Source organism: Argopecten irradians, chromosome 15 (genome assembly GCF_041381155.1).
Source record: "Argopecten irradians isolate NY chromosome 15, Ai_NY, whole genome shotgun sequence".
NCBI lineage: Eukaryota > Metazoa > Mollusca > Bivalvia > Pectinida > Pectinidae > Argopecten > Argopecten irradians.
This window is the reverse complement of record NC_091148.1, coordinates 24,022,483-24,038,216: the sequence shown is the minus strand read 5'-3', so window position 1 is coordinate 24,038,216 and position 15,734 is coordinate 24,022,483. Positions and strand designations below refer to the sequence as shown.

General features: G+C 36.7%; 1 protein-coding gene across 1 annotated transcript; it reads left to right on the top strand.

Moving 5' to 3' along the window:
* The first annotated feature begins 1,762 nt into the window (after positions 1 to 1,762).
* Positions 1,763 to 7,408, top strand: LOC138308696 (uncharacterized). The gene is made up of 3 exons (XM_069249726.1): positions 1,763 to 2,030; positions 5,257 to 5,614; positions 5,934 to 7,408. Exons 1-3 carry the CDS (start codon positions 1,763 to 1,765, stop codon positions 7,039 to 7,041), a joined length of 1,734 nt encoding a protein of 577 aa, XP_069105827.1. The 3' UTR covers positions 7,042 to 7,408.
* The last annotated feature ends 8,326 nt before the right edge of the window (positions 7,409 to 15,734 follow it).

Below are 15,734 nucleotides of genomic sequence, written 5' to 3'. Positions count from 1 at the left end.
ATTGCGTCCTGTCGTTCGTTTTGATATGCAATCATTTTTTTGGTTTTACAGAAACAACACGCTCTCAGAGAGATTGCATTTTCGAGTTTATTTCTACAACAGACATTTGGTTGAGTCCTATTTCCCGTAATTGCGTTCTGTTTGGTTGACCAGAGGTACTCGAGGGTGAAGTATCCCCACTCGCCATTGACTGTTGGGTTTGTGTCGGACCGTTCCCTTCGGGGGCCTCCGTTACTGATTTACCTTTAATTTGCAGAACACGTCTTCTATTTCCCCGTCTATGAACATTTGAATAATATAGCAATCTTTCGCATATTTGAAGCATGCGGTGCTCTCAGCTGTCGTTTTTCTTTTAGCTAATTTTCCTTTAGGACACTGTTTATTATCCCTGGCTCTGTTCATTAACATAATTCTATACCAAGTAATGATTTCTTCAGATTGGTTCGCTATGTCAATAAGTCTATCAATGTACAAATCTCTGGATAAATGTAGATGGGTACTGTCAAATCTTTTAATATCACTTTGGTTTGCAATTTGACTCGGTTGAAATTCATCATGTGTTATATATGACTGCTTGGAAAGACCCACGGTCATTTTTCAACAGACCTGCCGTTGAGAATTGACCCTTGGAACATCAATTTTCAACGGCATGTTCAATTTTCAACAGCATTCGGGGTCAGTTTTCAACGTTGATTCGGGGTCAGTTAATTTTCATCGGAAGTCCATTTTTAGCGTAACACCGGCTCTTTGATAAAAAAACACAGTTCTTTTCCAGTACCGACCCCACTAATCTTTAAACATGTTAATGTTTTTTGTCGAATTGTTATTCTGGTAATTTCTTCCAAGTTATTGCCGATCTAATTGAAAAAATTCTTTTAGTGCAGTTGAAGCTCGTTTTGAAAATGTTTTTGTATTGACACAACATTAATATTTTTCGTCGGTTGCTAATTCTCTCGTTAATTATCCTATGTTCTTTTTGTTTTTGTGTTGTCAATGCTGAAAATTGCTAGTCTTTGATAAACCTTGTATGTCGATAACGTAATAAGTATCTTTTTTCCAGCATTTAAAAGAATTATATTGAAATATAAATTTTATAAAAATCCACGTTGTGAAATGCCAGAGAGAATATGAAGTGTAAATTAGGTATAGCGAATGTCTAGTTAGCATGAAGGTACTGTGCAACATATTGATTAAAATTCGCTGATTAGCTGATAATTAAATGATTTTAAAAGCACTGTAAAAAATTACTAATCAAAATATTATTTGAAAGGCACTAATGTAGGAGGAAACGAATCTTACAGATACAGTGAAGGTTAAATTATCGTATAGTATGATAGTAGTTGTCCAATACAGGAACACATTTTGTTCCTCTACACTGGACTAAAATTAATGATAAAAGTTAATTACATTACAGTTCATTTTCCGGTTATGGCATGTTTGCCCTATAGTTATAAATAATATCATGTTTACTAAAGAATTTATCAAGTCTGTTTTTAAAAGTGTTTATGTTTGGCACTGAATGGACAGAATAATGTTATAGTAGTGAAATAGTAATATAGTATAACAAACTAGTAAGCTTATTGCAGTTATTAGTACATAAGATAAATATAATATGAGAATTATCCAAACAAATAAATATTGATTAATTTAATTGCTTATTAAAGTATTTATTCACTGGTATACGTAGGTATACATTTTTACAGATTTTATCATCTATTTTAGTATTTATTTTTTTTGTGATATAGGTAAATGTAATCCAATAATGGTGGAGCAAAAGTGGAAGTTAGGACGGATAGAGCCGACCATAGGTCCCGGAAGGTGTAGCCAAGGAGGAGATGATAGCGGAACTAATATCTATAATATCACAATCGTAAATAGCACCATACAATGTCTCGCTTTATTACAACACACCGGTGGAGTGGTGGCAAACTTCGATCCTGCAACTGGAGAGTGCGCACGTGCAAATAATCAGGAAGCGTCTACAGAAGATGTCTACATCCGCGAGGGTCATGTACAAAAGAAGAATATGTGTGAGTATGCATGTCTATGTATGCATGAGTATGTATGATATATATCGGACCACAGAAATCCTAAGTGATCCCTCCATCGCGGTGATTTAGCGCGACGCGTAGTAATCAGGAAATGATCGAAATGATGCCAATGTATCGCTAGAGTTTCGTCATCGCGGTTCCTGTGGGCATCGCGTGTCTTGATGACCCATTTGATCACCGCGACCGTAACGGCCGGTCATAACGAGTGTCAACAGGATCATCGCGGTTCCTGTGGGCATCGCGTGTCTTGATGACCCATTTGATCACCGCGACCGTAACGGCCGGTCATAACGAGTGTCAACAGGATTATCGCGTTTCCTGTGGGCATCGCGTGTCTTGATGACCCATTTGATCACCGCGACCGTAACGGCCGGTCATAACGAGTGTCAACAGGATCATCGCGGTTCCTGTGGGCATCGCGTGTCTTGATGACCCCTTTGATCCACCGCGATCGTAACGGCCGGTCATAACGAGTGTCAACAGGATCATCGCGGTTTTTACGGCTCACAATAAACACAGATCATGGTAACATGGTCGTCACGAGGGATCTCGGTGGATTCTCGGTGGCGGTTGAGGGTGGCAAATCACCGCAATCACCTTCAGAAATAATCCGACGCGGTGATCGCACTTTTATCTCTAATCTGTCATTTCGAGCAAGCATTGTCATGATTTTATGAAGTTAAGTCAAGTCGCATTTCTTTCTGAAAGAAATTCCGTGAAATATGCAAGACGAAAAAAGTGCGTTTATCATTTTATATGATATGTCACACTAGCTTGAGCAACAAATGAACTAATGGCATGAAGGTGTACAAAATAACGTAACAAATAGATCGTGATTCCCTGAAATTCCATGTTTAATGTCGTTATCTAAACATACACAGAGAACCTTTCAATTGAAGTCAAAAATATAACGGATGGATGTATTTCTTATATTTTTCCCAACTCTGGTAAGTGCCATCCTCTATACTCCAAGGGTTACTATCACTGTCGTTGTATCCATCCCTGAAATATGTCATAACAAAACTGAAGGCAACAGAAGACACAGGTAATTTGGTTCTTTGATGCATGTTATGTACATTAAAAGAATTAAAAAAACGGTACACTGTGTGCCTTTGACGTTAGACGATTCTCTCTCTGTAATCTTCAAAGGACGTTTGCAGGCCACTGATTGATTTTTTGTCTCCTGAACTGCAATCACTTTTACTGTGAGTTAGGAGAGTCATGGAGTGGTTACAACACCACCTTGAGTATCGAGGATGGGTGAGTCCTAGTCACAGTATACCTCTCGGCTTGTGAGAACTTCTTTTAATCGATAATATACGGATGTAGTAAGCCAGAGGGCCCGAGTTCGATCCCTAACAGAGACAATGAGTAAATGTACATGATTTATTGCGCCCTGCAACACAAACAATTACATGAAAGTGAACAAAGAGAACTATCATTCATCCTCAATATTCCAGGATTACTATCACTGTCGTTATATCAACTGAGGGAATTCCATGTGATAAAAAAACTGACCAATCACATTCGTGCGATGTCTTTATTCTTTTGTTTTACACCAAATGATTAAAGTACATGTTTCATCGGTTGTCGAACACAGAATCTTCATTCGATGACATACTGTAATCTTGAAAATTTACGCAACGGAATTTTTTCGTTAACTACGCGAAGATCACTTGATCGCGGAAATTATAAACGTTTTTGTTGAAAGTATAAAAGTGTACCTATTGCGAAAATAACAACATTGCGAAAATTTTATGGATGAAAATCGCGGAAATAAGCACTCACAAAAATAGCCACGTTTACAGTGGTCAATGAATGGAGCATCCTCGATACTGCAGGGGTTTCGATCACTTACGATCTCTACACCCCTGGACTATCTCATATAGTACTCAAAATTTGCTAACGATCACTTTTACTTTCTAGTATGTCAAATTTATTTCATTGTAAAATATTCATAAAAATACTTAAATGGTGTCTTTAAGATGTCTAAGCTAAGGTTCCAACAGAAAAACGATGAAATTTTCACGATTGTTCGATACATTACTTGCGAAACAGAGCTTCCCCAAAAAATGTCAAAAACACCAAAATGGGTGCGAAAATGAAATACGCGTTAAACACAGTTTTCTATTGTAAATTTCTTTTCGGTATCTTGTGTGACGTCCCCTATCTTAAATAACTCGGCGACGCATGCTCGCAATTAAATCCGGTTTTGCTGGATGGATGCCCATTCCTCTTGCAGGGCCGTTCCATGTTTTGGAGTGACTTGGGCTGGTATACGCGGAAAGAAATGGATTAATGTAGAATATCCCACATGTGCTCTATCAGATTTAGATTCAAGGAAAGAGCAGACCAGTCTACGCGTTCGATAATTACCATTTGGAGCTCGTCGTCAGAGGTTTAGCAATTCTACGTCATTACGAAACGACTTTATGGACTGGCCAAAATCCGATAGAGCACAAGCGGGATATGCTACAGGATTCCATTTCTTCTCGCGTTAACCAGCCAAAGTCATTGCCAGAACTTGGAACGGCTCTGCGAGAGGAATGGGCATCCATCCCCGCAAAATCGGAAACTTAATTGCGAGCATGCGTAGGCGATGTCGCAGTGTTATTGAAGCTAAAGGACGCAACACAAGATACTGAAATGAAAATTACACGAGAAAACTGTTTTTAACGTGAATTTGTGTTTTCGCTCCCATTGTCCTATTTTTTCATTATTTTTTTTTTTTTGGGGGGGGGGGAGTAATGCATGGAGTACTCGTGGAAATTCCATAGTTTTTGCTGTTGGAACCTGTGTTTAGACATCTTAAAGCCACCATTAAATTATTTTTATGAATAGTGTACAATAAAATAAGTTTGATATACTGCGAAATAAAAGTGATCCTTGGCAAATTTTGAGTTGTATATAGTAAAACTGAAGGCAGCCCGGAGGACAAAAAATCTAAAAACCAATCACAAGCCAGCAAAAATTTCCTTTGAAGACTACAGAGAGAACGACGCTCGACTTCAAAGCCACACATTCAATCACAGTGTACCGTTATACGGCTCTCTTATTGAGCATCAAAGGACTAAATTACTGTGTTGACTTCATTTTTACTATGAGATGTGTCATGGGTCAAGAGATCGTACGTGATCGGAACCTATGGAGTATCGAGAATGTGGATGGATTTATAGTGTATGACACTTCCATTTGTTTATTGAAGCGATCTGCGATGAATCATGGGATAAGTTGTTCGAGGTGGAGGCTGACGGACGTGTCCTATATGGTACCAAGGCTGAGGTGTCGTCGGCGACCTTACGGGGTGACGATATGCGGATACACCTACCGCCTGACCTTTACCTTGAGGTTGATGACGTCATAACAAAAGGTGGGGTCATCTGTACTTCTTCTGTATTCGTTCTCTCCAAGAGCAGTTGGGACACATTTGAACCTAGTATGTACTGGGAGTTTGTTAAGGTATGCGACCATGGAAAGGTACACTGGGGCAAGGTTAATCTTGGTGAGGCCGAAAATCCGACATCCACATCACCAACAGAGACGCATTCCGTTTGGTTCAGCAGGTAATTACAACGAAATATTTTTAAATTTTTTCTCTGTTTTCAAACCAAATCCAAATCCAAAACTATACCTGAATGAAGTTTTGCAAACAAATCTATTTTATAACTCAATGACAGTAAATAATACTTGTAATTATTTTTCAAGAAATAACCAAAATTAATAAGCAACGTTGACTTCTCTATTGTGACGTCACGATAACGGGTTTTAAAATTATCGAGGTATGAAACAAATGTTTTATCGTAGTATATGGAATCCTTTTATGTGTTTGTTCATCTTTTATTTTTTATATTTTACTGATATACTATATCTATACATTTTAAGACGTTTACAGAAAACGGCCTCTCAGATGAACCCGGTGTACTGTAACCATGGTGACGGTTCCTCGGCCTGTGGTTACATGACTGATCTCTTTAATGCCGCAGAAAAAGGCGCAGATATAAGGATGGTGGAAAACCCGCACGAATCTTCAAATTTTATTTTCAGTGCTGACCGCGTCGAGTTCATTAGTACTGGGTGTGGTATAGCGTCACAGTCGTTTTGGAGAGTGACGTCAAAGTCAGGACGTTCCGACTTCTCTGAATGGGATACGCAGCCTTTCTATTGGTACATGACACTATCGTCGTCCTTTGGCAGCAGAGAAGTTTCCCGACCACATATTGGTGCTGACACAGCCCACTCTCAAAGGTTTTCAGTTTCGGCTGAGATTAACTGGTTTGTAGACTACTGTTGGATTCTTAGTTTTTCCCATGGTAACAATGGTGATGCATTTGTTGGATCTAAACAAGAACTGATAGACATGATCAGACACGGCAGAAAGGTGAGAATCATGTTTGACGGTTATGTGATGGACGCAGATAACATTATCATCAACAACGATAGCATCACTGCCCAACTTCTGAGCCAAGCAGTATCAGAATCAGAAACGATACAAAAAGAAGGAGCTGTCATATCTAAACTGGTCCGAATATCTACTAGTGGAGAGATATACACAGATCTATATCAGCGTGGTACCTCACAGAATATAGGACAAGGACAATCTAACACGGCAGCCTCCTGGTTTGTCGATACTAGAAACTGGGGTCTTGTTCTTACCACAGATTCTAGTGGGTCTGCTATTGAAGGGACAAAATCGTACTTATTGGACGCCGTTCGTGCCGGATCAAGATTACGATGTATTGTCAAACTTTCGCCAACAGAGATTCTAAGTGTAACCGTGGACAACATACAGGTGAATACTGATGGTAACATTGCTGCTCAGTTCTTTCGTTTGATGGAATTCGATGATAATGACCCTAGCTTCATTCCGTTTTGGAGAATTTTGATTCTAACAACAAATGGTGAGATGAAGGAGACACGATGGACACTTGGAGAACATGAACATAGAGGGGACAGTGTTAGTTATGTCGACATTGAATGGTTTGTAGACTAGATCCAGGTCTATACACGTGTTTTGTATTGTCTTCACAGTGACACTCGGAGAACATGAACATAGAGGGGACAGTGTTAGTTATGTCGACATTGAATGGTTTGTAGACTAGATCCAGGTCTATACACGTGCTTTGTATTGTCTTCAGTGACACTCGGAGGACATGAACATAGAGGGGACAGTGTTAGTTATGTCGACATTGAATGGTTTGTAGACTAGATCCAGGTCTATACACGTGTTTTGTATTGTCTTCAGTGACACTCGGAGGACATGAACATAGAGGGGACAGTGTTAGTTATGTCGACATTGAATGGTTTGTAGACTAGATCTAGGTCAATACTTTTTTTGCCTTCAGTCTCAAAACACACACTTTTTTGCCTTCAGGTCAATACTTTTTTTGTCTCAAAACACACATTGTATTTACTAGACGCCGTCCTTAAATAACTCTAGCTATTTATATAACGTTAGACATATTCAATCAACCAACCAACTTCTACGAATGCAATTTACACATGTAGTATGAAAATGGAATCGGGTTAAACCACCAATATATAGGGGTTGAATGTATTTTTCTACTTTTCATAGCGGCTATGAATAACAGAAGCTATCTGCATATACCTTGGAGCGCGTTAAAGCTCCTCGGAAGATATGTAGATAGCTTCTGCTATTCATAGCCGCTATGAAAAGTAGAAAAATACATTCAATCCATATATTTACATTAGAATGATATATGAAAATAAAAATTATTGAAAGGTTATTGTATTATATTTACAATTATGACACCCATTTACAACAAGAAACGAGATTAATGGAACAGCCGGATGACAAAGTCGTTCTACAACGTCTCGTTTTCAAACTTCCGTCTTCCGGTTGACCTTTTTTCGCAAATAACAAACGATAAACAAGAAATATAGTTAAAATAAAATCTGATTGACTTATTATAGTGAACCTTACTTGATTCTATATCACATTAAAGATTAGACTTTAGATATTGTGGGGAACTATTTTTATTGATGTGAAACCGACGTGATGTTTGAAATCAGCTGATCGATGCACGAGAATCATTGTATTCATAGTGTTTTCATAGGCAAATGTTTGTTTTCGTCAGTTGATTGATTCATATACATATAGTGACGAAACAGTCAGAATGTAAATATTTATATATCGCATCCTTTCAACTATTGTTGAATTAATAAGTAAGGATAATAGATTTTAGGGAATGAGTTAAATGTTTGTCTTTTTTTCGAGGCTTGGCAAACAAGTTTGGAGACAAGTAATGAACAAAACCTTTTAAAACTGGTCGTGTAGTGCAAACTCTCAAGTATATTTCCGATTAAAATTTCCCGCGACGCCATCCATTGTTGTACGACAGATGTATAGCAATGCAGTTGGATAGTCAAATATCCAAGAGTTCCAATATAGTGGAAAATATGCATATTTTTTTAAAGTATAGAGAACAATAAAAGACTATGAAACAAAACTTCATTTTACTGTTGTAGAAATTGAAGTAAAACATACAATACTTGTACAAAGAAAACCCGAAAAATGACTTTTGCCCAAAAAAAAATCAATTGATCAATAGATATTCCTTTGTCCCGTGTATGTGTTGTAAATGATTCTTCAAGCACAATGAACACTTAATACAAATCCAAAATGGTTTTTGTTTGAGTATCAATGATTTCAATATGAAGTCACGTTCGATTTTCATTTAGAATAATCCAGGTTTTAGAATAATTCAACTAAGTCCTTTGTGTCTACATTGGCAGACCTCATCTCTCCACAAGTGGGTTGTAAAGGTGTCGAATTATATCCAAGTTTAGAGCTACAGTGTATCTTTTGAGACTTTTCTTGAAATGTGTTCTTCGTTCCCAATCATGAATTTGATTTCAAGAACACATTTTTCCTTTGGAATTTATAATTCCCTCATCATAAAGATTACTTAAAATATGGTACTTTGATGTTTTAATCTTCCTTTGACATCAACAAGAATAAAACTCATGGAATTGTATTGGGATCGTTATGTGTAATTAATGAATGATTATCAATATAAACTGCATGTTAAATCTATTCTTATTCGATGACCGTGTAACTGTGATATTAAGAATGGAATGCTCGTGTACCTATATATAAACCTTACCCGTATGTGTTTATCAGACCATAGAATAAACATGATTTACCTGTGTAACCAATTAAGGTCTATTCAACTATCCAACAGTTGGATGGTTGAATTGTTGCAATGTTTGATTGGGGGGAGTCAAAAGGGGATAGCAATCTTTCAAAGTCGAATAAACCACTCGTTGGTGTAAAATAGATCAGGGAACAAAGTTCGTAACGAAACTGTTTAAAATAGTCCGTCAAATCAAGTAAAAGCAGTTTGACCTCATTTGACCGCGTTGCGAACACGTAACCTTGACATATTTTCTGATAACATGGAAACCACTTTGTCATGACCTACCTGAATATAACTAAACGTGAACGTTGTATAATGTACGGATATGAATTCACGAACGTTTAAAGTTGATGGATTTTTTTTTTATATCTGTGATCTTGAAATTTATTGTGCAAAATGAAACGTACTTTTCCAAAACCTCAAAAAGGAACATCGTAGCTCGTTTAACAATGTTTGTGAAAATAATAAGAATTAAAAATACACGTACATAACAAAAACAATAAGGATTTTCATCTAGAGTGCAATCGCTAATAACACTGTAGAAATGTGATATCATTGTTTGGCCTTAGGTACACAATTCACTGTAATGTTGTAATTCTCAAAACATTGATAACTTTTGTGTCATGTAGAAAGAGAAGTAAAAAGAGATTGGAGGGCATAACGAAAATATAGAGAGGTAAGTATTAATGGAAAATATTAGTGAAAATGAAATATGAATTAATGGAAAATATGACATTAGTGAAAAATGAAATATGAATTAATGGAAAATATAACATTAGTGAAAGATGAAATATGAATTAATGGAAAATATGATATTAGTGAAAAATGAAGTATGAATTAATGGAAAATATGACATTAGTGAAAACGAAAAATGAAAAAATGGAAAATATGATATTAAATCTGGGAAAATCATTCAGATGGACAAACAATCATGTGTAATGCCTTATAAACATTACTTCCAACACAGAATTTATGATATCTATGCACTGTAATTATTTATAGGAATCTTAAGAACTTCATTCTTTACATGCTTGCTGATTTTTGATGAAGATACAATAATAATTTTTTGCAGCAAACGAGAAATAAAATTTCACTAATCATTAAGCGAATCATCCTTTGAACAACTTTTGTTTGTTTGTTTGATTAATTAACGTCCTATTAACAGCTATGCTCATGTAAGGAGGGCCTCCCATGAATGCGGTGTGTTGCGTGTATTTTGTGCTACTAGGGTGTTTTAGGAGACTGCGGTATATTGATGTTGTGTCTTCTTGTATAGTGGAACTGTTGCCCTTTTTTATAGTGCTATATCACTGAAGCATGCCGCCGATGACACCAAGCAACACACCCCACCCGGTCACATTATACTGACAACGGGCGAACCAGTCGTCCCACTCCCTGTATGCTGAGCGCGAAGCAGGAGCAGAAACTACCCGTTTTGAACAACTGGGCCCTGATATACATTATTACTGCTGGATAGTCAAATATCTAACAGTTCCAATCAAGTGATAGATATGCATGATTGTTAAGCATTGCGAACAATAAAAGACTATAAAATAAAGGTTCATTTTACTGTGGTAGACATGTGAGTAAAATATACAATACTTGTACATGAACGTATATATATTGTATGCCTTATGTATGTTTAGATGAAAATATACCTTTTATCAAAAGTCACTTAAGAATTAATAATAACACTGTAAAATGTGAAATGAAATTGTAGACCACAACTTTGCTTCTTGGTCTGTCTGTATGCACTCGATTTACTGCACTGTAGATACAAATGTAAATATTTCCAAAGTCATGTTCAACTCTTATTTGTATATGTAGAATCAAAACCTATGTATTATAAGTTTTCTAATTCTCGTAATATTGATAATTTGTGGTGGTGATTACATCAGGAAAAGCTCCTCATGGTTCGTGAGGATGAAACTTACGACACATTTATATTTAATGACAATGAAATATTAAAAATGCTCCAACGCCGACAGAGCATAAATGATACTCTTTATTTGAACAATAACCGGTGTTTAACACAAAATATAATATAAAATAATATATTTTGCTTTTGGTGCAAGCGCAATCAGTACTTCATTCCATATAGGACATAGTGCCACGAATTTTTTTCTCTTGAAGTAAAATTAGAAGATTAAACTTTTCAATGGTGGTAATGGTGTAAAGTAATGCTAGGTTTACACTATGTTCCCGGCGGCCACGGCAGCCCCGTTTCGGGCCACCGTGGACAAAACGTGGTGACCGCGAGACAACTTGAGACAACGCAGAAGGACGTGATAGACAAACGTGAGCGGTCGTGATTAACGTGGATGCCGTGCCAAATTTTTAAACTGTCAAAAAATTTGCCACGGCAGTCACGGTACAGATGGTAAACGCCACAGGACGTCATAAAACGGGATTGACGTAACAAAACGTAACAATGCGTGCCAGCCGTAACAAAACCTCCAGACGGTCCGTGGTGGAACGGGCAGCAAGCACGTTTCCCGGAATCTAACGGTGATTTCAAGTTTTGTGACGTTCTGTTGCGTTTTTCCACGTTTTATCACGGTTGATGCAGATTGGCTGCACGTTTTGTGCAGTTTTGCCAAGGTTTGTCAAGGTTCTGACGGCAAGCCAAGGTGGATGATAACCGTTTCGATACGTTCTGTCAAGGCACATCACTGTCAAGGCACGGCTTGTAGCGATTGAAAGCCCGACGTGATACGGCGTGTTACGTCTTATTACGGTCTTACGTTGTAAGCAATATCTGATGGAGTATCATTGCCTAGCCTGGTGCATATTTGCTACTCCATGGATTATTTGTATTACTAAATAAAAATAGTCATTATCAAACACATTTAAACCATCAAAATATACCAAAGCTATTATTGCAAAAGACAGATTAAGTGATAACCATTACAGAAAAAATGGCGTAAAAACACTTTGCTATAATAATTATATATTTATTCCGAATGCTGTTAAGATTTTATTTTCTTTTAACACATTTTGTAATTAAAATGTTTAACACATTTTGTAATTAAAATGTGTTTGAAGTGACATTTCGGCAATAAATATTGTTTCATTTACTTAAAAAATCACGGCATCAGACTTTCATCCCTAGTAAGCCTTGGCGGACCGTGACAAACGTATCGGAGCTTGATCAAAACGTGTAAAACGTAGCAGACCTCATCAGATCGTAACAGGCCTAGAGAGAACGTATTGGTATCCTTGATAGACCGTGCTAAAGCCGTAGTGTACCTTTAACCTCCGGGAACAGCACTTTCCCCTATATCCACGGTCCATCACGTAATCCGTAAAAGACCGTGGCAAAACTTCACAAGACCTAGCTCAACTTGAATACAGAGACAAAAATAGCCAAAATTCCACGGCGCACCACGTTTCGTGCAAACGGGGCTACCGTGGTCGCCGGGAACATAGTGTAAACCTAGCATAAGTAACTTTTGTAACCGAAGACAAATACTACTTCTGTTTTGGTAGAGAAAAAATACCATTTGTCAGCAGCGGAGCATCTTTCATTAATGGAAAATATTATCTTTTAATTTACACTGCTTATATATCAAACGATCTGATTCACTGAACCATATCACCAAAACACCTGTAATACTGATGAATCATCACCGTTAAATTATAAAAACAACCTAATGAGGGTGGGTCTTGGTGTTTAAGATGCGGAGATAGCACACAATGGCATTTCTTATATTTGATGACAACAATGTCTTATCGCTTTTGTAAATTTTTCATTATTTTGTAACGAGTAAATCACATTAGGAGAACGCGGAAACACGTCATTATCAATAAAGGTATTTTCAGGAATAAGTATGTACTGAAAATGTGAACATTATAAAGGACATTGGAACAAAGACATTAAAAATTCAATGGATTCTGTGTTTAAAGACCTGGATCACACACCGGCCTAGAATTCATGTGATATAACAAGTAAGGCGACAATCACACTATTTTATTCTCACAGACAAAAAAGTATGGATAATTACATGTGTAGTACAGAACACAAACATGCTCGCTTAGTTAAAGATGCTCCACCGCTGACAAATGGTATTTTTTCACTATAAAAAACAGGAGCAGACGATTTAGTATTTTTCTTCTGTTACAAAAGTTACTTACTTTACACCATTAACACCATTGAAAAGTTTGAGCTTCTAATTTTACTTCAAGTTAAAAATATGAAAAATAATTAATTGCATCCCGAAAAAATTCCGTGACACTATATCCTATATGGAATTAAGTACTGATTGCGCATGCACTAAAGGCGAAATAAATTATTTTATATTATTTTTTGTGTTAATTAGGCATATATGTACACGATTAAACACCAATTATTGTTCAAATGATTAATATCATTTATGCTCTGTCGGCGGTGGAGCATCTTTAAACATAGGAATTGATATTGGATGAAAACCTTTTAAAGACTGTTTGTAATATCAAATTACCTCAATCAACATTTGAATGTTTATTAAATCGTTTTTATTGTAATAACAATGACACTAACAATATTGTGTTAAAAGGCCCGATTTCCGAAACAAAAATAAGATTATTAAAAAAAACCCAAAAACATGAATAACATAAGCAAATTTATATCGATCATCTAAGCTAGGTTACATCACCAAACCAATTCCCTGCGTAATCTATGTTAATATGAAATGAGAGACGTAAGGTGCGATAACAGAGTTATCGTTCCTTCGGAACGAATGTTAACCACGACGATTTTAACCTACCAACACGCTTATAACCGCAAGTTGGGTAATAAGGAAATTGACAGAAAGTTTTTAATGATATTTTACAGTTAAGTAAATCCAGGCGTGATCTATCTTCTGAGATAGTTGTTGACTCTACGAAAATTCATTTGAGGGAGAAATTTTGGGTCAAACAGGCAAAAATCAACATTTTCACCGCTAGTTTCTGTTTAATACGTCCTGTTGAATTTAATGATACAGTAGGTGAACAGAAATTATCAGTAGTAAAAAGTGGGTGTTTTTCTGAATAAAATGGTTCCTCTAAGTCTTTAATAGGTGCCACAAAACTCCAACACGGTGGTCTCGAAATTAGGTATATTTTTGACGTTGATCAGGAATTTCCCCATGGAATGTTCTAGAATGTTCTAGAAGGTTCTCGAAGCGTCTACATATGACGTCATTTCCGGAAATCCCAATATTGTGTATTGAGCCGGTTCGTGAATGTTGAAGCCGCCTTCGCTGTTCAAGTTAAGTATCCAATATAAGGTAAGTAGTTATGCATTTTATGTTTTGTAGACACTGGGTCACTATCGTTGGATATTAGTATTATTTCATGTGTAATATTTGATGTTAAGAGTTTGTTGTTGTCTGATTTGATTGTTTTTGTAAGCCTGCAGTTCAGAGTGTGACCTAAATATAAACATGCGATTGACTGACAACAGAACCAAAGCGTTTCAAATCATAGCTTGAAAAATGTCAGTTGTACTTGCTCTGAGACAGGTTCTGTTTGAATGATTGTGTAATTAAATTGCTACATAAGCCATAGTTGACGCTTGTTTAGATTGTTTTTATAACTGTTTACAACTGCAGCCAGTCTAAAAATAGCACCGAGCTTCACCTGTGTGTAGCCGCGACCGTTGACGAGTCAAGCACTTGGCCTAATAATGCATTAGTGTTGTAGTTAACAATTTGAAGACTTTTAATGAATTTCACTGACAGTGTGTCAGGACATTTCGATTTCCTGACCATGTCTTGATGACATGGTTTTTGTAGGGTCCTAATTAAGTATTGATATTAAACAATTCCTATGGGTAAATGGGTAAAACAGAACAGACATGGTTTCCAGAATTTTAAATATGTAAACAGAACAGGCCTGGCTTCAAGTTATTCTCACTATTTTAATTCGACAGACAAACCGATTGATTACTGATATAGTCCAATTACTTTAATCAGTTAACAATTAAGGAATGTGTATGGAAACGAGTACTACTACATGTGCATATTAATGAGTGTGATTGACAACATACCAACAGTGTGCATACGTATACGCCATGTGCAGACACCACACATCATGTCTGATACAGATAACACATAAATTTTGTCCAATTTGTTTCGCATATCACATATATATATAAATGCACATGTGTAGTGGACCATTGTATTGATAATATTACACCATCAATACTGAGTGTTAAGGAAATTCTTGTTAAATTATTTATTACAGTTTTATTTTACACAATATATACTAGGTTTATTGCTTAATTAATTTATATTCATTATGTCCTTATGTGTCAGGAACCATTTAGCATTGCTTTGCCCTCAAGAAAATCTAATTAACTCTTTCAAGGGAGGCAATTCAAGATTTATCCCTCCACATACATAGACCATAATTGTATATGGTTTGTGAATGGTTAAGAAGTTCAGACATGATACCACTAGCCCTCCACCTCTGAAACCAATTGCGAGTTGAATCCCATGTGGGGCAGTAAGTTGTTAGGTACTGCTGGTCCATGGTTTTTCTCCGGGTACTCTGGCTTTCCTTG